Source organism: Bufo gargarizans, chromosome 11 (assembly GCF_014858855.1).
Source record: "Bufo gargarizans isolate SCDJY-AF-19 chromosome 11, ASM1485885v1, whole genome shotgun sequence".
NCBI lineage: Eukaryota > Metazoa > Chordata > Amphibia > Anura > Bufonidae > Bufo > Bufo gargarizans.
Genome location: NC_058090.1, coordinates 83156496 through 83178743, shown reverse-complemented (window position 1 = coordinate 83178743; position 22248 = coordinate 83156496). Strand labels below are relative to the sequence as shown.

Sequence of the window (22248 nt, the reverse complement as noted above, 5' to 3'; positions counted from 1 at the left end):
TGCCGTACATAGACAATACCCAGCCATGTCTTTATGGGGGGGGTCACGATGGATGATGTGACTCTTCACTGGAACCAGCTTCATTGCAAACATCTATTCTAATGCAGGAAGGCTCCACATGTCCACCAGACTAACTACTGTGGATGATCACCACTGAGTAAAAAGCCTACGTGAGAAGATCCACAAATAAACATATGCAATGGGGCAGCCAGATGAGGTGTCTACTTTTGCCCAACCCCATTTTTGTCTTTAAATGCCCTAATGGCTGGTTATCAACCCAAGCAGTGGATGAAGGCTTCTAGATACAAAATCTGCCCAATACAAGCTGGAAAGGAAGAACTTCTGTGAAGAGCATAAATAAATCACGAAGATCCCGATGTACTGTTCCTAAAGAAACATATTTTAATTTTTTTCCCCCCTCTCTATTAAAGCTACATTGCAAATAATTAACGAGATCAAGTTATAGAAGTGGCTTCGCAACCTAAAAACAAAAAAAGTTAAAAAAACATTTATCATGGCCCAAATCTGTGCAACTTATACATATCCTTCAAAAAAGTCTACATGTCTTTTTGTGTGATCGTCATAGAAAACGTGAGCAGGAGACATCAACTAGGTACAACGGTCACTCGCTTGTGACCTGACCACTCAAGAGTCCACAGCCTATTTAGAACGGAAGAAGGGGGTGCACATTTGTACCAATGTACATCACCATGGACCATTGAAGACTCCAGAATTATCAGGTTGTTGAGTGAACCTTACTTGCTGATTTTTTTTTTAAGCCCTACAAAGAAAAAACAAAAACGTGTATTACGGTAGCTACAGAGTCCACTGCTTCCATGTGCTCTACCAATACACTAGGTATGTGGGTAGGTAGCAGATGGAAGGGTATTTGGGGGCTGGAGGTTCAGAATTCATGTTCAAGCAAAGTTTTCGATCTCTGCATCTCTCCTGCCCCACTGAACGTTCTGGAAAACAATATGGATGAATCCTTCGTCCGGTTTAATTCCCACCACCATAGATCTTAAGATTTGTTGAAAGCAGACAATACGGCCCAGATCATTTCTGTGCAGTTGGGTTTCGTGGCTTCTACGTCAGGATCCAAATCTAGGAGGTCTTTGGATCTGTTCATGGCCATGTCATACTTGTCATCCGGCAGTGTGGAGAAGGCGTTCTCCAGGACGTCAGAGGAGTGGGCCAGGACCAGCAGGGACAGTGTCCGTTTGTCCATGCGATGTGGGTCATTCACCCACTTTTCGAGGACAGATTCTTGCAGCTTCTTCACCAGTCGTTGCTTCTCTGTGGTATTGGTTACAGGGTGGGTGGTCATGTCGAAGAGCAGGAAGTTTTGCTTCTCTGTGGTCAAGATTCCCTTCTCCACCAAGCTCTTGGCAATACGTTCTCGAACGTTTCGGAGTTGGTACTGAAGCTTGAACGGGTTCCATGTTTCACCTGGTAAAAATAAAGCGTCAGAAATGTTACGTAAGGAAGCGCTAACACATGATATGGGCTCATGCACATGACCGTTGGATGTTTTGCGGTCCCCAACACGGATACCAGTTCTCAATGATTCAGTGGTGATCTATGAGGACTTTCCCAACTGCAGCTTCTCAGAACTGGTGCAATAAAGACAGCCTCCAATGGGGTGGTGTTTAAAGTGATACTGAAGGTGCCCTACTGAGCCACAAAGCATATATATATATATATATATATATATTATATATATATATATATATATATATATATATATATATATATATATATATATATCTATATCTATATATATCTATATATATCTATATCTATATCTATATATATCTATCTCAACCCGAGGGGATCCAGGTTCTCATGATTTGCCAGGGAACCTGACAAGAAAATGACTTGCTGCACATGCAGATTTTTATGGGAGTCATTTGTTATACAGGTTCCCAGGTGGGTCATGACAACCACTGACTAGGACCTGTGCATCCTGGAAGGATGCAAGATCCCCCTAATTACAGGGACCATGGGGATGGAAATGGCACTACCTCCATGAGCAAAGGCTTAAAATACAGCTATTGCCCGGAGTAATGACCGATCAATGGCTTTATGGTCACGACACCAAACCACTCAGACGGGGACCCAAAATGGTTGGGAATGGAGCTGCAGCATTGGAACAGGGGGGACTGTGGACAGGTGGGTACATTTAAAAAAAATATTTGATTAAGTTTGCCCCAGGATGGAGATTTCTCATTGAGCCAGTAGGGATGGCCACTATTAAAAAGCAGTACTTGACCCGGAGGACGTTGTCTTGGCAGGCTACAGCAGGTAAAATGTATGACCACCAGAAGATGGTGGTAGCCCGCATTCCCTCATCAGATATTGGTGTCATATCCTAAGGATCAATATCATGTTCCTGATAAACCCCTTGAAATTCAGTTCAACCGATCACCTTTGCTTTGCCTCTGGTTTCCCAACCCAAGTGACGCTCCACAGGTCTTACCGGTCAGTAACTCTATCCAGCTCTGGACAGTTTCCGCAGGATCGGTTGCCTTAATGTGTTTCAGGGTCTCGTCCAACAGAACATCTCCTGTTGGTGCCTCTGACTTGAGCAGCACCTATGAAGCAATTATACGAAAGGTCAACTTAGAGCAAGACCTCATGTCTCAACAAACTGGCAAAACTGTACCCAATAAATGCCCCTGACTAAGAAAATCCCGAGCCCTGCACAGGTGGCGAAACCCCCCCTTTTTGGTTGGCCATGGGTGGTCCTTCTCTCCTGCTATCGATCACTACTGTTTGTTAAACCGCATTTACACGAAGCACTAATCCCCTCTGCAAGGGAATAAATTATCACTGCTACGATCATTCCTCCCCATACAGATTCACTGTTTGTTGGAAACACATCCCTCTTTACACAGGATGATCCTCGGCCCAGAAATTATCATTTAAGGTGATGTGTGAAAGATGTGATCACCCAAAGAATGACCTCGCTTGAAGGCACCTTGACATAGGGCAATTATCGGGAACGAGCATTCCTACCAATGCCCCGACACTCAGGCTGCGTAAAAGGTTTTGTTTAATAGTGTTTCCCAACCTAGGGATCTTACAAAAACAACTACTCCAAACATCAGTCAGTAAAGGTTTTGGTGAAAAAAAAGGAATGTGTGACGGGTCTGAGGGAGGTTGTAGTCATTAGACCGGAGGCTGCAGAGCTTATGTGCAGCCAATAACTTTCTAGGGTTCTTATAGGTCAGTGCACACATACTAAATAGCAGGACGTCGGTTATTACACCACACCCTGGAAGATTAGCTGAGCGGAGACAGCTCTGGGAGCAGGAGGGGGTGGGTCGGAGCTCATACTACAGTATTATATAATACACCAGCTCACTGTAGGTCCACGATGGGAAATTCTGACCTCATTAGTCCAGCCTGCTGACTGTTTGCATTAGCTACGACCTGTAATCGCCTCAGGGTGGTTGAACATGTGCAGCATGACAAAGCTACCCTACTCACTCCGCAAGAAGTTTTGTGTGCGCGTATGTGCGCATTTTTGATTGGTGGCGGTGTTGATCGATGACATACAAGGGCAGAAACGCTCCACTGAGACCTGTTCACCTTCGGCTGCGCTCGGTGAGGCAACATGTCTTGGACTGAGAATTTATGGATTATCGAATGCGGGTTTAAAGGAATTTTGCTACATTTTGTTATGGACTGCAGAAGTTTAGTATTGCCTTTAAGAAGTGTCACATCCACCTTGTGACTGGTAAGGATTTGGCTCCGCATCACACAGGCTGAACACACACCATGGTGTTGACCATCTGGAACCCTGCCCGGTTTTATAGATTTCCTATTGTACCAGGAAGTAGTAAGGCTTCTGACATTTAAAGAAGCATGCACACCCTACCACTAGTGTGATTTATGTATTTTTTTACCTGGGGGGAGGTTGTCTTAAAGGGTCACTCTCCCACAACTTAGAGATTTTAGAAGTCTCCGCCTAGGACCTTCTCTGAAGAAAGAGGTCTCGTGCTGGCAGACCCTGCCCAGCTGCCATTACATGGAGATTCATTTAATGCATACACTGGATAAAGCTCCTGACATACACCAGAAGTATCCACAATGTTCCATTAGGAGGCCAGATGGACTTGGCATACCATTTGGTTGTGGTATGGAATACAACGGTATAAAGGTAAAAATAAAAACAAAAATAAAACAAAAACAGCCTTCCATGGGAGATGGTCCTGATGGACAACCCCAATGTAAGCTCTTAAAGCGATGTGCAGAGGAGTACATAATCTTACCCTTCGATCCAAGAGGCGTTTCTTGCGTAAAGTAGCCGGCTCCAGAATAACACGTCCCCTGAGGGCGAGCTCGATGAGGATACCGCCACGTAGTCCCGAGGATATGCAGTCATTCCAAAAGGATGTATAACCCTGCACCAAAACGAGACAAGTCAGGAAAAACTGACATCACAATAAGTGTAATACTGTCCTAAAGGGAGGTTTCATATGAGGGTGCTCAATCTGTGAAACAGTCTGACCACCTCGTCCATAAATGTCAGATAGGTGCGGGACCTGTTCCCATCTCCAAAATGAGAAGCATGAAGCAAAGGAGAGCACACCGAGCATTCGCCGCTATGGAACTTCCAAAAATAGCTGAGCAAGCTTGCTTGGCCATTTTTGGATCTCCCAATGTAGCTTCAGAGGTCCCATTCTGGAGATAGGAGCGGGGTGCCACAGGTGTGTCCAGAACATATCTGACACAGATTGCATATCCTAGAGATATGCCATTGATGTCGGCGATGGGTATAACTCTTTGATTACTTATCACTCCTGGAAGTTCTGAAGGTATATGATCAGCCACTCGGAAACCAAGTTTCATAATGCTCCACTTCTAAAAATCACGCATCCACAGTCATAATTTTTCCGGTCTGAGCTATGGATGGGAGGTTGCTTCCGATGTAGACAGGCTAGAACTATTTCTTTCCTTCTCGTTCATCTGCACAAGCACCAGAGAGGAATAGTTCTGGTCCCGTCCACAGCAGAAGTGATGTCCTGTCCATAGCTCAGGTTGGAAACCTAGTAAAGGACGTGAAGTTGGCAAATTCAAAATATTCAGAAGAGCACTGGGATCCGGAGCGGCCGACTAATGCATATTCAGGAAGGCGAGTAACTTTCTTCTTCAGGTGTGTTCTGTGTAGTTAAGTTCGGTTGTTTGGACTTGTTGGGTCTTTAAAACCCCTTTAATGCACACTAAAAACGTGAAAGCCTTTTCTTCCTTCTCTGCTGAGATATAATAGCTTCAAGACACAGGTCAGAGGCCTGAAGTAGACTCTGATGACAACACATCTCCTTCCTGCCATGTTGTCCTGGAGACCTGACATGCATCAAACCATGAAATACAACCGTATCTCCATCCTACCCGGCCTATATAGAATCAGCCAAATGTGTATATGTGGGGACATCAATATTTTCTATGATTTGGCACCATTTAAGGTCTCCATCACAACATTTCACTTCACAGAAATGAGGACATTTGTCATCATTGGATTCTCTCTAAACTTTAGACCTACAAATCATCTCAGAGAAGACAGTAGGGAATAGGACATCATCAGGTGCCCTCTTTAGGCTTTGGGCCTACAAATCAGGATGGAATAGGACGTCATCAGATTCTCTCTTCAGGCTTTCGGGCTACAAATCACCTCAAAAATTCGGAGGGAATGTGTTATCAGATGCACTCTTCAGGTTTTGGGCCTACAAATCAAAAGAGTCATATCTTAGCTTCTAAGTGGGATATTATAGATTTAATATTTTTCTTCAGGTTGTCTATCGTCTGGAATAAAAACGTACTGCTGCCTAAATGAGCGATATCACTAGAGAAAAGGTGAAAGCAACATTACGACCATGGCCTGGGTCGACGAAGGGTTAAGTGGACACTGCTCAGTGTCGACATCTCTCTTTACTGTGCATACATCCAAGTGATAATTGTGCCAGTCATGTGTGCCAAGCCACCCAGATCTCTCCCGGATGTGTCCGTCATCAAGGAGAGGACTGGCCTGCGTCATGCCAAACCTCATTCCAGCTGTCCAGAAATGAGAGCGAAGACGGCGAGAAGATTGTGCAATGCGAACACTACCCAGAATGCAGTTCTCCCAGCTGTAGTACATCTATAGGGGTGCCCTGCAAAAAGCAGAAAGGGTGGGGGGCTCTCTAGTAAGAGATAAGCCCCCCTTGTTATTCTAATCGGTAGGTTCCTGAGGGTTGACTCCCATACTATTGACCATCTCACATAGTCCTGAATTTGCAGGGGCTGTTCCTAAGTTTCAGATGCAAATTGGGACTGTCCTGGACCAAAAGTGGGTGGGGCATATGTAAACCTCGCCCATAAATGGGCAGACCTGTACAGTTTGGGGGCATGCCCAGGGGAGTGGCCTATTTGCCCCTACATTACTAACTGCAAACTTATTAAGTATCTCATGAAATTCTATTCCAGGAATACACTAAGGAAATTCCCCAAGTAGTAATTTTCCATCAAGATGCTTTCTTCTGCCACCGGTGGGGGAACCCCCAGGAATTTTAAGATGTTCCCCTCCTTTTGTAGGGGTTGGAGATAATTTTTTATGTTAATGAGCTCCAAATCCGTTGCCTCATGTCACAGTCATAAGACATTTATATCATATCCACCTCTGGAACCCCCACAGGAACACGGCCCAGCCTTGAACCCCCCCCAGGAATGGAGAGGTGGCCTTGCATACACTTCTATAGGGAGTTCTAAACATAGGAACACACGCTTACTTTGCTATTTCTGAAACTCCCATAGAGAAAAAGTGGTCTGCACACACAAGGCCACCTCAATAGCGGCCGAAAAAAATACCCTTTTCTCAAGATGGGTGCAGATCCCACCTCTGGAACCACACGCATAGGACATTTATGGCATATCCTGTCAATGTGCCATAAATGTGCCTCTTGGAGTAATAAACTTCTGTCTGCTTGTAGATACCACTAGAGGGAGCTCAGGAGCTTACTGCATACATTTATTATATTAATGTGCTACTCAGGAGGAGGGTTATAGATGTAGACAGCTCCCTTTGAACTGACTGGGAACGGTATAAGTCTGCATACAGAAGGCTCCTCGTTGTGTCGGAAACTACGTTTCTTTTAAAGGGGTTTTCCAGGAGTTCAATATGGATGACCTATCTCGGGGATGGGCAAACTGCGGCTCTCCAGCTGTTGTAGAACTACAACTCCCAGTATGCCCAGTCTGCCTACAGCAGGCCATGATGGGATTTGTAGTTTTACAACAGCTGGAAATCCGCAGTTTGCCCATTACTGACCTATCCTAACAATATCAGATCGGTGGGTGTGGGCGTGGCCCCCCCCCCTCTGATCAGTTGCTTGAAAAAGCCACGGCACGCCGATAAGAGCTGTGGCCTCTTCCTAGGGCAGTGACGTCATGTTTATTGTCACATGGCCTAGGTGCACTTGAATGGGCCTGGGCTGCAATACCAAGTACATCCACTATACAATATATGGCGCTGTTCTGGGTATACCGTCTCAGCCTCTTCAAGCAGCTGATCGTAGAGGGGTTTCGTGATCTAATATGAATGATAGGCCATCAATATTAAATTCCCTGGAAATGATTCTCTAGCAATTAGTGAAATGCAGAAGCAGCGCCTTCCAACATAACACGGAAATGAACAGAGAGCGTACAATAAGCCTGCTAATATACATGACATAGGTGGGGAGGGGTTAATTAAAAATTTGGGATAATGCAGGGACATTCCCCATCTCTATTCTGTGCAGGAAAGGGTTAACAGAACAGTGATAATCCCTCGCAGAGCTCATGGTGTCAAGCGCGTCGCCTCTGGTTGTCCGTATAGTGACAGGCACTCCCCTGCCAGGTAGAGGCTTGCCCAACAGAGGAGGTGCAACTTCTGTCCTGAACTCCAAGCTCAAATATTAGTACAAAGGCCCGATACCAGCAGGTGTCCGGAAAGCTACGATGACGCACATAACTGAAAACCCAACTCCAGGACGTAAAATGATGCAAGCCTTCAATATTCTTTCAGAATCCAGGGCTTTCAAGATCTCTGCTTGCTGTCCATGCATAGAAACTTCACTATGACCAGGACAAGTGCAGGTCCCCGTGTGTGTGTGTGTGTGTGTGTGTGTGTCCATCACATGACCAGAACAGGCTTCCATCCTGTGGAGGTCAATTCCAAGCAGAGATCTTGAAAACTGTGGGGAACGGATACAAAAACTGTTCAACTTTCCATGATCTAGAAGTCTAACAAGGATTGCTGAAACGGGAGTAGCCCTTCAAGATACCTTGGGCCGGGTTCACACTGCTCCACACGAGAAGATTCAGATGTGGATTTAGAATCCATTCACATCCTGTGAGGTGTGCCTTAGGGCATGTCCACACGTGCCATGTACTGGTGCGGCCAGACATTACATGGCAGTAGGAAAACTCCTCAGGGTGGGTCATCAATACGTGATTAGCAGGGGTCCGACACCACCACTCATCAGCTCTGGCACTGGAACTACAGCGCACTCCATTGAGTAGTGGACGGAGCTGGTTACTGCAGTAGTCACTTCAATGCGGTTACCAGCTCTGTCCACTACACAATGGATGGCGTTGTAGCTCTGGTGCTAGAGCTACCGCAGGAACAGCCGATTGGTGGAGAATGAACGGATGGACCTCCACCGATCAAACACACTGATCTCCTAACCTGGATTCCATCTTGCCACAATCCCTTTAATAGCTCTCAATGGTTGGGGCTGACCCTTGATGTTATGTATTGGCGGCTGATTGTCCATCACAACAGTCCACCATCAGGTGATTGAGCGGGGAGGGGGCTCATGTATATCGCAAGGTGGTAATAAGACCAGGAGGTTATCTTTACATAGGCTTTTATGACATATCTACTAGATATAATGTTCACTCCTCCACCAGGAAACCAAATTGGTCTCTCTAGATCTCCAAACCATCTAATCAATAGGCCAATAAAATCTTTGGCGAGAAAACAACTTGAGAAAAAAATAATTTGGATGCCATCCAGACACTAATTGTCTTGCAACAAATGTAAAATATCAGCTGCGCGTATCAATTATGTTGTAAAAGGCCACGCTGAGTTTTATGGTGGAGCAGGATAAGGAGCTGTATATACCGTAAGGAGCTGCTATGGAGAAGGTCAAAAAGGTTCGGAGATGACAATGAAACATGAGAAGAACCATAACGTGTGTGGGTCCAGGCATTCAATCAGAGCTAGGGTTAAGCCCGACGACTACCTGGACAGGACTAGAACAACCAGTCCTACAGGTCTGACACGACCTACAATAGAAATGTGCGAGGTAGGTTGGGCCCTTATATCAGAGAATCTACAGGACGTACAAATCCTCTTCCGGGGGCGAGGCAGTGGAAGAGTAAACACGACACAATGCTTTATCAAGTTATCTCCTCTTTATGGTGCTTCAATTCTTCTCCCCTCCTCCAAAGGTCTACTCAAGAACTGTTGTTCTATAATTTGGCCTTCTGGAATCCCACTGATCCAGCATCCTCAAGTGGTGGAGACATGGCAGCAAAAAGAGGTTAAACGGGTTTGTCCAGATTACTAAAATTTCTTTAAAAAGGCTGCTTACTTCACCGACCCAGTTCTGATGCTTCCCGATCCCCTACACTTATGAGAACGTTTCTGAGGAACGTGAAAGAGGTTTTAATATGTTGACTTTGCCTCCAAACCCTCCAGATCTCCATCCGTTCCCATCATGTGCTGGAAAAACAGGTCCGATCCATGGAGGTCTCACCTCACAGCTTACAGGATCTGCTGCCAGACCTTCAGAGGTCTTGTGGTGTCCATGATTTGTGGAGGAACAAGAGGGATCTACGCAATATTATGGCCGATTGGTGTAGGTCTATTCCAGAGGCTTTAAAGATTAAACTTCTGATATGGATATCTAGACGAGGCCTCAATGCTTCAATGTAGCGGCCATCGTTAGTCATGAGTGTATATGATGCCCCAACGTATAAACCAGTTGTCACCGTCATATACAGTAGACATCCTCCCCATCCACATTCTTATCTACTAGAGTCACGTCACATGCATAGAGAACATAGCAACCGCATTCTCCACGGGTGAGAAACTTCTAGAGCCTGCTGGACGACATTACGATATAGCAGAAGCATCCGCCATATTTTACTGTAATTCTTAAATTAAATCGAGGCACTAATACTAGGATAATGTCATAAAAGAGGCTTAGTAGTAATCCGCCCTAATACTGCACAACTAACCCATAAAACAAAGAAAAAAAACAACCACCCACAGTCCTGAAACAATAGAGCCGGTGGCCATATGCAAAATAATCTACCTCTTTGGTGGCACCCCACCGTGAATTCTGGGCGGAGAGAAATTTTGGATTTTTGTTGCGTTTTTTTTTCTTATAATTTTATTGCTTATTATAGCCCTCATGATTACACACAATGCTGCCCCTAGTGGGCATGGTCATGTATCGGCATCACAATACAGCAAGCCCCATGATTCATGGTCGAAAGCAGCAGAGACAAATCTTTTTATAAGATGAGATAGAAAGGTTTGCTTTGTTGATTCAGAAACAGCCCCACTCTTGCGCATAGGTCATGTCTGGTATAACAGCTCAGCCCCATTCACTGTAATGAAATGGCAGAAATAATCCATAGCGTCTTTCTGAGGCTCGCTTTGCTGTATAGACTAGGACAGAGTCAGCAGAGCCATCTCATAGCTTAGATAAAGCAGCAGTAGCAATACTACCTGCTATAAACATATATATGGTCCTGTATGCAGCTCCTCATAGTTGCTGTGTAGACTAGAACAGTCAGCAGTGTCCTCTCGGAGCTAAGTTAAGGCAGAGTAGCAACACTATTTGCTATAAACACAGATTTGGCCTTGTGTGTAGCTCCTCAGTTTCTGTGTAGACAAGGATAGAGTCAGCAGAGCCATCTCATAGCTAAGATAAAGCAGTGTAGCAACATTATTTGCTATAGAAACAGATTTGGCCCTATATGCAGCTCCCCACAGTTGCTGTATAGACTAGAACAGAGTCAGTAGAGCCAACTCATAGCTTACATAAGGCAAAGTAGCAACATTATTTGCTATAAACACAGATTTGGCCTTGTATGTAGATCCTCAGTTGCAGTATAGACTAGGACAGAGTCAGCAGAGCCATCTCATAGCTTAGATAAGGCAGGGTTTCAACTCTATTTGCTATAAACATAGATATGGCCCTATACGTAGCTCCCATGGTCACTGCCTGGACACTGGCACAAATCTGCCCCTGTTGGGCGCTGTCACAAAATGCATTTCCAGTGTAATCATTTCCTGCATTTGCACACAGAAAAAAATATATAAAAAATATCATGTCAATTAAAGGGGTTTCTGTGAATAGGAGTAATGCAACTTTCTAATGTACTTTCTGTATCAGTTTTGGTTTTCAAGATCTCTGCTAGCTGTCATTTAACAGGAATATGGTTCATTTACATGGTTTACTTCCATTTACAAGCTGTGGTTAAATTCTGGGATCTCTTGTGTCACAATTTCCACAACAGCCCTTTCTTTTATCCAATGGGAGTAAACAATGAATACTTCCACATAGTGACAGCAAGCAGAGATCTTGAAAAACACGAACAATTCATACACAGAGTATATAAAAAAATTGTATAACTTTACAGAATCATACAATAACCCTCATTCTCAGAGACTGGAATACCCCTTTAATAAATGACTCAGACCTAGGTCCCACACCTACGTGAAGAACTGGGGGGCTCCCCTGCACCCCCCCCCCCCCCCCGTACATGTGAACAGCTCATTCCTTTCATTAGCATGGGAGTTCTTGAAACGGCCGAGCCACCCAGCTTTTTCTGGACTACTACTTCCATTTTCTCTCCAGGCCTCCACTTAGGAGGTACAGGGCAGAGCAGCGACTATCTGGTTAAATATTAAAAGAGGACTCCGAGCGGCTGCCAGACACGAACGGTCATTACAGCCATTACAAACAGGATATGAAGAAGGGGGGGAAAAAACGTGACACTTCCTTATTCCCCGGATGCCTATGTGGTCACAAATCCTCAAAATGATGCAAAGGCAGCATAATGTCCGCCTACGGGGGTCTTCCGGGATCGGCATATTGATGATCAATCCTCAGGACAGGTCATCAATACCACATACGTAGGGGGTCCGACTCCAGGGACCGCCGCAGATCAGCTTGTGGCCCTAATTCAATCTCCACAGCCTCGTCACTGCTTGCATGGGGCCTTGCTGCCTGCGCACTGTCTACTCAATAACGGAGCATCACAGCTCCTGCGGGTTGTCGTGCAGAAATTCGCACGACTTTCCGTAAAAAATAAATAATCCACACCTCTTCTGTTTTAGGAACTACTTGCATCCTCCATGTTAATAACAATTCTGCAGCATCTATCGGGGAAAAAATGCCATCTGAAGTTGTCAGATGTGCTTCACACAGTCCTTTCCAGAGGTGCTAAATGGATACAATTACACCCTACTAGGAAACCACACGGAGGCTTCCTCCATGCTTTACACTGCAGGTCAGCATGTTCAGACTGGTGGCTGTGTGGAACCACAAGTTCACCAGGACGTCCATGCATGAAGTGCTAATTAGGGTACTAACACCCTAAAGTAGGGTGGTCTTCTGCCCCAGTCTAATCAGGTGAGGAGACAACCACAGCAGAATGAAGAATGAATGAAGAGGTGGCTGCGCACATGAGCAGTTCTCACTATATGGTACAGTAACACGGGAGGTGCGGGTCCTAGAGGTGGATATACTCCCACAAGCAACTAGACCACCAGTGAGAAAAGGAAATCTTCAGCAGCACAAATCCTGAAACAGGGACCCTGTAGATGATCTCTAAATCAGGTCCGGCTGGAATTTCCTGCTGGTGGACACTTGGGCGGTGGTCACAGATCACCTCGCCCGTCACACTAGAAATAATACTGTTAAAGGGTATGCTTACTTCTGAAACCCTTTCTATTGCCTCAACGCACCTAAAACTGAAGCTGCTGGTGTGGCCAGTGCTGCGGGGATACGGCGTCCATAGAGTCATGTGTCTCCAAACTAACCCTAAAAAGGGACTGACACAAGACTGCATGTTCAGACTACATAGGGATGTTTGTAGTCTGTAACCATGGAGACACTGCAGTCTGAATAGGGGCAGGGTAGATATTTAAAAGTGTTTAGTCTAGCTCTCAAAAAAAACTGCTGCGGGTGAACAAACCCTAAAGGGTACCTATCACTTTAAAATGCATTTGATCAGTGGGGGTCCGGTTGGAGACCCCTGCTACCAATATCTAACATGGACATGGAAGCTGTCAGCTGAGCATACCCCCACTCATTTTGGATTAGGTCTACTTGTACAGAGCCATAAACCGAGTCAGTCATACACTAAGTGCTCCTGCCCCTTTGTTTTAGTGATAGTTGGGGGTCTCTGCACCTGGACCCCCATGGGTTAAAACTGCTGCCACATGTCTTTCACTTTTATCTTCTTACATTCTCTCTCTATACGGCAAACTGGAGGGCCCCCGCCACACAATTTCAGCTTACGGAATGGAACAGCGCCACCCACGCTTGCATGGTTGGTTTTGGTACTGCAGCTCAGCCACATTGCGATGCATGTGTGGCTATGGCCATGTGGACAAGAGAACTGCTGTGTTGGGAGCTTCGGTGTCTCACTAAGACAGGTGGCACTCAATCTCCTCTGAAACTACAATTTCCAGCATGCTCCAGTCCTCGGCGGTACAAAGAACAGCCGAGCATACTGAGAGTTGGAGTTTAACAGCAGCCGGCGTGTCAGATACTGTAGTACCCAACATGGCAGTTCTCCGTCCATGTGGCCGTACCCGGTACTGCAGCTCGGCCCCATACACCTGAATAAGCCTGAGCTGCAGCAGGACATCATGAACATGGCCGCTTCTTCTGATTCTCACCTCTTTGTCCTTCAGGCCCAGGAGAAGAACCTCCTCCATAAGCGTCAGCCTCATGTCCTTACAGTCCCCCGCGGCATCCTCATCTTTGTCTTTGCTGGAATCGTCAGAATCGGCCCTCTTGTCCGGGCCCTCTTCTCCACGTCGGCCACGCCGAATTAAAGTGGTCATCCTTTCAATAAAGTGGGGGAGGGGAAACAGTCAGATACATGGTGACTACATGGACATTAAAGGTCTCATTCATCATGGCTGCTTTCTTTAAAAACAGCGCCACACCTGTCCATGGGTTGTGCCTGGTATTGGGGTTTGGCTAAATTCATTTAAAGTTGAGCTGCAATACCGGATACAACCTGAGGACAGTAGTGGCGCTGTTTTGGGTGGAAACAGCCATGTTCTTCTAATCTTGGACACCCGAGAGGTATGTTCACTGCAGATTTGCAGTTTGCGACTACCCAATCACGTTTTTTATACGCCAGGTCACTTCTTGACGCAGATTTCAAAGCCGTACGGAAAAGGGTCCCATTGGAAACAATAGAATGGGGATTTAACGCAGATTTTGGGAGTAAAATACACAAGAAAGGCTGTGTGAACATAAACTAAAGTTTCTATCTTTTACATGGGGACATCTTTATTAATATGGGTACATAGGTGCACGCTAAATGGGGCACCTATGGGTTACAGCCTCACTTCTCAAAACAGTCTGTCTAACCAATCAGAGCTCAGCTTCCATTTCTAAAACGGCTCTGGAAAAATAAAAGCTGTGCTCCGATTGGTCGAAGAGAATTTTCCTGTCAGACTCTCTCTTTGAGAGGTTTTACTGACTGGCAGGGTAGACTGCCCCCTGTCACTACAGTGGGCAAACGTGCCTGCGAGCGATGGCCATTTTATAGGAGTCTGTGGGCCGAGAGCTAGATTATAAAACCTATATTATAGGCTTCATTTTTCAAAACTGGTGTAAAGTAGAACTTGCTCAGTTGCCCCTAGCAACCAATCAGATTCCACCTTTCATTTTCCAAAGGAGGCCTGAAAAATGAAAGGGGGAATCTGATTGGCTGCTATGGGCAACTAAGCAAGTTTTCCTTTATCTCCCCTATAGGCCTCATTTATCAAAGCTGTCGTCGCCCATAGCAACCAATCACAGCACAGCTTTCATTTTTCCTGAGGAGTTTAAGAAATGAAAGCTGCGCTGTGAATGGTTGATAGGGGCAACAAAGGCAGGTTGTCTTCTAGATAGCTTTATAAAAGTCCCCCATGACAAGGTCATGTTCACCTCAGTGCTGGAGGCTCCGGGAAGGACCTCAGTCACCGATTCAGTAAAAAATTCTGTGAAAAAACATTTAAAAAATTCCACTGGGCCCCATATGTGCGACGCTGTTCCTATAGTGGAGAAGAACAAGGGGTAGGAGAACGCCCATGTGCACAAGGCCTTAAAGGGATTCTCCAAGACCGGGAAGCCATTTTGTATTACCAGGCAAGGTGTAGGGGTTAAAAATAAGAGTCTCATCTGTCATCGGTGCACCGGTTCCATCACACGCATGTCACTGCTGCACCCTGCCAAAATAAGTACCTGGTTTCAGGGGTCCCCTTTAAACGCATTGACTTTGTAAGGAAACATCCCATAATGTAGGCTTCAACCTAAAGGGGTCTTTATATTGTCCCCCCAGGTCACACTTCTATGCCATGGGTGTGAACGTAAGGGCTGATGATGTAATGGGGGTACTGCGGTACCCAATCCCATAGGGGCTGGTCATATCTACAGGGCACTCTGCCTGATGAAATAATGGGGCAATGTTATGGGGGCACTGTAGGTGATTATGTTATCGATTACTATGGCTGGCAATACTCTGGGGGCACTGTAGGTGATTATGTTATCGATTACTATGGCTGGCAATACTATGGGGGCACTGTAGGTGATTATGTTATCGATTACTATGGCTGGCAATACTATGGGGGCACTGTAGGTGATTATGTTATCGATTACTATGGCTGGCAATACTATGGGGGCACTGTAGGCGATTACGATATTGAGTGCTATGGTTTGGCAATACTATGGGGGCACTGTAGGTGATTAGGTTATCGATCACTATGGCTGGCAATACTATGGGGGCACTGTATGTTATGGAGCACTATGGTTGGAAATTCTATGGGGCCACTATAGGCGATTATGTTATGAGGTGCTGTGGCTGGCAATGCTATGGGGGCACTGTATGTTATGAGGTGCTGTGGCTGGCAATGCTATGGGGGCACTGTATGTTATGAGGTGCTGTGGCTGGCAATGCTATGGGGGCACTGTATGTTATGAGGTGCTGTGGCTGGCAATGCTATGGGGGCACTGTATGTTATGAGGTGCTGTGGCTGGCAATGCTATGGGGGCACTGTATGTTATGAGGTGCTGTGGCTGGCAATGCTATGGGGGCACTGTATGTTATGAGGTACTGTGGCTGGCAATGCTATGGGGGGCACAGTAGGCGATAATGTTATCGAGCACTATGGCTGGAAATGCTATCAGGGCACTATAGGCGATTTGGTTATGGAGCACTATGGTTGGCAATGTTATGGGGGCACAGTATGTTATGTAGCACTAGGGCTGGAAATGTGATGGGGGCACTGTATGTTATGTAGCACTAGGGCTGGTAATGTGATGGGGGCACTGTATGTTATGTAGCACTATGGCTGGTAATGTGATGGGGGCACTGTATGTTATGTAGCACTATGGCTGGTAATGTGATGGGGGCACTGTATGTTATGTAGCACTATGGCTGGTAATGTGATGGGGGCACTGTATGTTATGTAGCACTATGGCTGGTAATGTGATGGGGGCACTGTATGTTATGTAGCACGATGGCTGGTAATGTGATAGGGGCACAGTAGCTGGCAATGTTATGGGGGCACTGTATGTTATGTAGCACGATGGCTGGTAATGTGATGGGGGCACAGTAGCTGGTAATGTGATGGGGGCACTGTATGTTATGTAGCACTATGGCTGGTAATGTGATGGGGGCACTGTATGTTATGTAGCACTATGGCTGGTAATGTGATGGGGGCACTGTATGTCATGTAGCACTATGGCTGGTAATGTGATGGGGGCACTGTATGTAATGTAGCACTATGGCTGGTAATGTGATGGGGGCACTGTATGTCATGTAGCACTATGGCTGGTAATGTGATGGGGGCACTGTATGTTATGTAGCACTATGGCTGGTAATGTGATGGGGGCACTGTATGTTATGTAGCACTATGGCTGGTAATGTGATGGGGGCACTGTATGTTATGTAGCACTATGGCTGGTAATGTGATGGGGGCACTGTATGTCATGTAGCACTATGGCTGGTAATGTGATGGGGGCACTGTATGTCATGTAGCACTATGGCTGGTAATGTGATGGGGGCACTGTATGTCATGTAGCACTATGGCTGGTAATGTGATGGGGGCACTGTATGTCATGTAGCACTATGGCTGGTAATGTGATGGGGGCACTGTATGTCATGTAGCACTATGGCTGGTAATGTGATGGGGGCACTGTATGTTATGTAGCACTATGGCTGGTAATGTGATGGGGGCACTGTATGTTATGTAGCACTATGGCTGGTAATGTGATGGGGGCACTGTATGTTATGTAGCACTATGGCTGGTAATGTGATGGGGGCACTGTATGTTATGTAGCACTATGGCTGGTAATGTTATGGGGGCACTGTATGTCATGTAGCACTATGGCTGGTAATGTTATGGGGGCACTGTGTTATGTAGCACTATGGCTGGTAATGTGATGGGGGCACTGTATGTTATGTAGCACTATGGCTGGTAATGTGATGGGGGCACTGTATGTTATGTAGCACTATGGCTGGTAATGTGATGGGGGCACTGTATGTTATGTAGCACTATGGCTGGTAATGTGATGGGGGCACTGTATGTCATGTAGCACTATGGCTGGTAATGTGATGGGGGCACTGTATGTCATGTAGCACTATGGCTGGTAATGTGATGGGGGCACTGTATGTTATGTAGCACTATGGCTGGTAATGTGATGGGGGCACTGTATGTCATGTAGCACTATGGCTGGTAATGTGATGGGGGCACTGTATGTCATGTAGCACTATGGCTGGTAATGTGATGGGGGCACTGTATGTCATGTAGCACTATGGCTGGTAATGTGATGGGGGCACTGTATGTCATGTAGCACTATGGCTGGTAATGTGATGGGGGCACTGTATGTCATGTAGCACTATGGCTGGTAATGTGATGGGGGCACTGTATGTTATGTAGCACGATGGCTGGTAATGTGATGGGGGCACAGTAGCTGGCAATGTTATGGGGGCACTGTGTCTGTAAAAGATTTACAGGGAGTGACACTAGCAATAGTATGGGGGTAATAAATTAGGCACTGTTAAAGGGGCACTGGGGCTGTTGATATATGATGGGTTAGAGGAGAGACTGGACCCACATTATGGGGGTACTGTTAAGTGCATAGATACGGGGTTCACATCTGAGAGACGATACAATAAATGGCTTGTCATTCGGGGGCTCAGAGTTGCAGATTTGGCACCAGGAGATGGAGATCCAAGCTTCACCTCTGGATAATAAGGAATAACATGGATGGACAACCTAAAAGGAACCCATCAGCAGGAGCTACCCCGTTATAGGTTAGGCCGCCACCTGTAGCTCACAACTTTACCCCAACTGGCGCTGTGGTTGTACTGCAGTTTACCCTAAACCACTGGTGATTGCAACTGGAATGACTCTTGTTTTGGTGGCATCATCTGGACAAGGTTTCTCCATTCTGCAGATTTATGGTGTATTGACAGGAAAGCCAAACATGTTTGACCGTCGTCCTCATTGATGCCGGGAGCCCAATCACTGGTATCCACAGCGACCTGGGAAGCCTGACTACTGTGGGCCTCAGTGATCGGGGAAGCCTTACTACAGCAATCCCAGGAGGCTGGCAACCGGAGTCCGACTACTGGCGCCCTCAGAGTAAGACAGCCGGCACTCCAATAGCGATCCCGGAGGCCCAGCTACAGGGGGCCGCAGCGATCCCGGAGGCCCAGCTACAGGGGGCCGCAGCGATCCCGGAGGCCCAGCTACAGGGGGCCGCAGCGATCCCGGAGGCCCCGCTACAGGGGGCCGCAGCGATCCCGGAGGCCCCGCTACAGGGGGCCGCAGCGATCCCGGAGGCCCCGCTACAGGGGGCCGCAGCGATCCCGGAGGCCCCGCTACAGGGGGCCGCAGCGATCCCGGAGGCCCCGCTACAGGGGGCCGCAGCGATCCCGGAGGCCCCGCTACAGGGGGCCGCAGCGATCCCGGAGGCCCCGCTACAGGGGGCCGCAGCGATCCCGGAGGCCCCGCTACAGGGGCCCGCAGCGATCCCGGAGGCCCCGCTACAGGGGCCCGCAGCGATCCCGGAGGCCCCGCTACAGGGGCCCGCAGCGATCCCGGAGGCCCAGCTACAGGGGGCCGCAGCGATCCCGGAGGCCCAGCTACAGGGGGCCGCAGCGATCCCGGAGGCCCAGCTACAGGGGGCCGCAGCGATCCCGGAGGCCCAGCTACAGGGGCCCGCAGCGATCCCGGAGGCCCAGCTACAGGGGCCCGCAGCGATCCCGGAGGCCCAGCTACAGGGGCCCGCAGCGATCCCGGAGGCCCAGCTACAGGGGCCCGCAGCGATCCCGGAGGCCCAGCTACAGGGGCCCGCAGCGATCCCGGAGGCCCAGCTACAGGGGCCCGCAGCGATCCCGGAGGCCCAGCTACAGGGGCCCGCAGCGATCCCGGAGGCCCAGCTACAGGGGCCCGCAGCGATCCCGGAGGCCCAGCTACAGGGGCCCGCAGCGATCCCGGAAGCCCAGCTACAGGGGCCCGCAGCGATCCCGGAAGCCCAGCTACAGGGGCCCGCAGCGATCCCGGAAGCCCAGCTACAGGGGCCCGCAGCGATCCCGGAAGCCCAGCTACAGGGGCCCGCAGCGATCCCGGAAGCCCAGCTACAGGGGCCCGCAGCGATCCCGGAAGCCTGACTATTGCCACCATCAGTGATGCCAGGAGCCCCACTACTGGCACCCTCTGCGACCCTGGTGGCTAAATGTGTGGGGCATCAGAGGTGACACCCTATGTGACAGGTCGCCCACCTCTGGTATCTCTGTGGACATTCTGGGTGTAGGGGACACCGATCTGGACCCCAGGACAATCCTCTGTAACCCTATCCTGATGGGGGTGATGACCTTATCTGCACAAGTAGGACTCCTCTTATGATAATAACATATCGTGACAGATATGTCCGATCGTGATAACCGCATAGGCCAGCTTGACATGTATCATGGGACGGTGACATAGTTGCACATATAACATACATGACACACACGGTCACGACGCCCCCGTCCTCCCCCGTCTTACCTGCTCCACTCAGTTCAGCTCCTTAAAAACTTCACTTCCTGGTCTGGGACACATCAGCTCGGGGCGGGCAGCGCTCCTTCACGTCGCTCGGTGTCGCCACTGACTGACAGCACAATCCACCAATCAGATGCGGCCCCCGCGATGTAAGGCGCTGGCCCCGCCCTGCGTCGCCCAGGCTTCGGCTCGTACAAGCGGATGCCGTGACAGCTTAGCCTAGCCAATCAGAAACCGAAAAAGCGGAGTGGAGGCGGGACCTGGTGGAAGCCCAAGACAACTACGTCATGTGATCTTCGCGCGGCGGCCATCTTTGTTTAGGGAATAAGGACTCTTGTAGATACCAAGGGGGTAGTGATATATAGAGGTGATTATTACATCACCTTTATAAAAGGATGTCCTAAGGCCAGATTCACACGATGCATCTACAATGGTGCCTCTTTATTCTGTATGAACCCATGAGTCTATGCCCAATTCCAGATGCCCATCAGATGGACCTCATGTGGTTATCCCAAGAGGCCTGCAATTTGGTATGGTGGCAAGCTGCAATTTTAGCACAACCACCTGGCGGCGCCCTAGTCTAAAACTGATCTGATGATATAGTGGGGCGTCTCCCCCACCATCGCTCATATCGTGGGGGGGCTCATGTATGATGTACACATGACAGCGGCTGATCGGGGAGCGGTCCCAGTCCTGGTTACATGGTCAGACCGTCCTAGGTGACAGTCCCATAATTTCCTAGCTGGACACAGGAATCTTGCTTGGCACTTGTGTTTTCCAGGTCGCTGAACTGGTCCTGGTGACTGGTGGAACTGGTTTCCTGGTGTTACCCTGGCTGTGGCTACCTATCGGGCTGCAGACAGGTCAGCTATGAGAACATAACATATTAGGAGGTCCCACCTCCTGGGAGAACGGGGGTCTCTTGAGCTCCATTCTATAAAACTGAGAAGATACAGGTGTGATGCCACGTTCTCTGCCCAGTCATTAGAGCTTTTCACATATGTGGGCGCTATGTGGGGGTTTCACGACTTTTCCCGATGCAGGTGCCCGTCCTCGGAGAGATACGTTGGCATCAGAGGTGTCCAGCACCAGCTTGCTCTCCTAACTCCATCCCAGGTCACATGCATGTGGTCAGGAGAGGTGTCAGCCCAATGTCTGGCCAGCTTTGGATTACGCCGCCTTATGGGACATGGTGTAGACTGAAATGACTGTTCACATCAATGTGCATATATAGGACTACTGTTCACACCAGACAGGATGTAAAGACTGATGTAGATGGCGGTTAAAGGCCCCGTCACGTAGACCAACTTTGTTCCCGATAATTGCTCTTCAGAGGAGCTGACCGCTGCAGTCATCTCCTCTGTGTGGGGAGCGATGGCAGCAGGGATCCCTCGTCCCCGTACACAGGAGATGATTGCTGTATGGAAATGCAGCTCTCACCTCCTCTGAGGAGCAGGCAATTATTGGGAATGAATAGTTTGTTCCTGATAACTGCCTGCTCTTCAGAGGAGGTGAGAGCTGCATTTCCATACAGCAATCATCTCCTGTGTACGGGGACGAAGGGTCCCTGCTGCCATCGCTCCCCACACAGAGGAAGTGACTGCTGTATGGAAATCAGCTCCTACCTCCTCTGAAGAGCAGGCAATTATCGGGAATAAACAGATGTAATTGCCTTGTGCGGAGACCCAAGTAACTTACATATGAGGATGATTAAGGGGTTTTCACGAGAACTCTCTATCTCCCAATGTCTGGGATGGTCAGGGAGGGGCTGTGCCCACTGCTCCGCTATTTCACGCTATCTTCAGTCTCACACTGCAGTGCACAGGACGACACAAACTATCATCTCAAATTCATTTAATAAGTCATAAAGGGCCTTCAACTAACAACTAGTAATTATCAGGAACCTGGGTAGAGGTAACCATGGCCGGGGG

At 48.0% G+C, this 22248-nt stretch overlaps 3 protein-coding genes across 3 annotated transcripts in view; all 3 read right to left on the bottom strand.

The window, feature by feature from the left end:
* Positions 1–256: 256 nt before the first annotated feature.
* Positions 257–20457, bottom strand: LOC122921971 (Golgi phosphoprotein 3-like A). The gene is made up of 5 exons (XM_044272331.1): positions 20324–20457; positions 13949–14117; positions 4278–4409; positions 2480–2594; positions 257–1449 (listed from the first exon to the last, which is right to left on the bottom strand). Exons 2-5 carry the CDS (start codon positions 14114–14116, stop codon positions 1022–1024), a joined length of 843 nt encoding a protein of 280 aa, XP_044128266.1. The 5' UTR covers position 14117; positions 20324–20457; the 3' UTR covers positions 257–1021.
* Positions 18863–19960, bottom strand: LOC122921377 (basic proline-rich protein-like). Its single transcript, XM_044271353.1, has one exon. The coding sequence runs from the start codon at positions 19958–19960 to the stop codon at positions 18863–18865; it is 1098 nt and encodes a 365-aa protein (XP_044127288.1).
* LOC122921376 (HORMA domain-containing protein 1-like) overlaps positions 20377–22248 on the bottom strand; it is a 58784-nt gene continuing 56912 nt past the window's right edge. The window contains exon 16 of the mRNA XM_044271352.1: positions 20377–20536. Within this exon, the coding sequence (XP_044127287.1) occupies positions 20377–20536 (160 nt within the window). The remainder of the gene's footprint in view (positions 20537–22248) is intronic.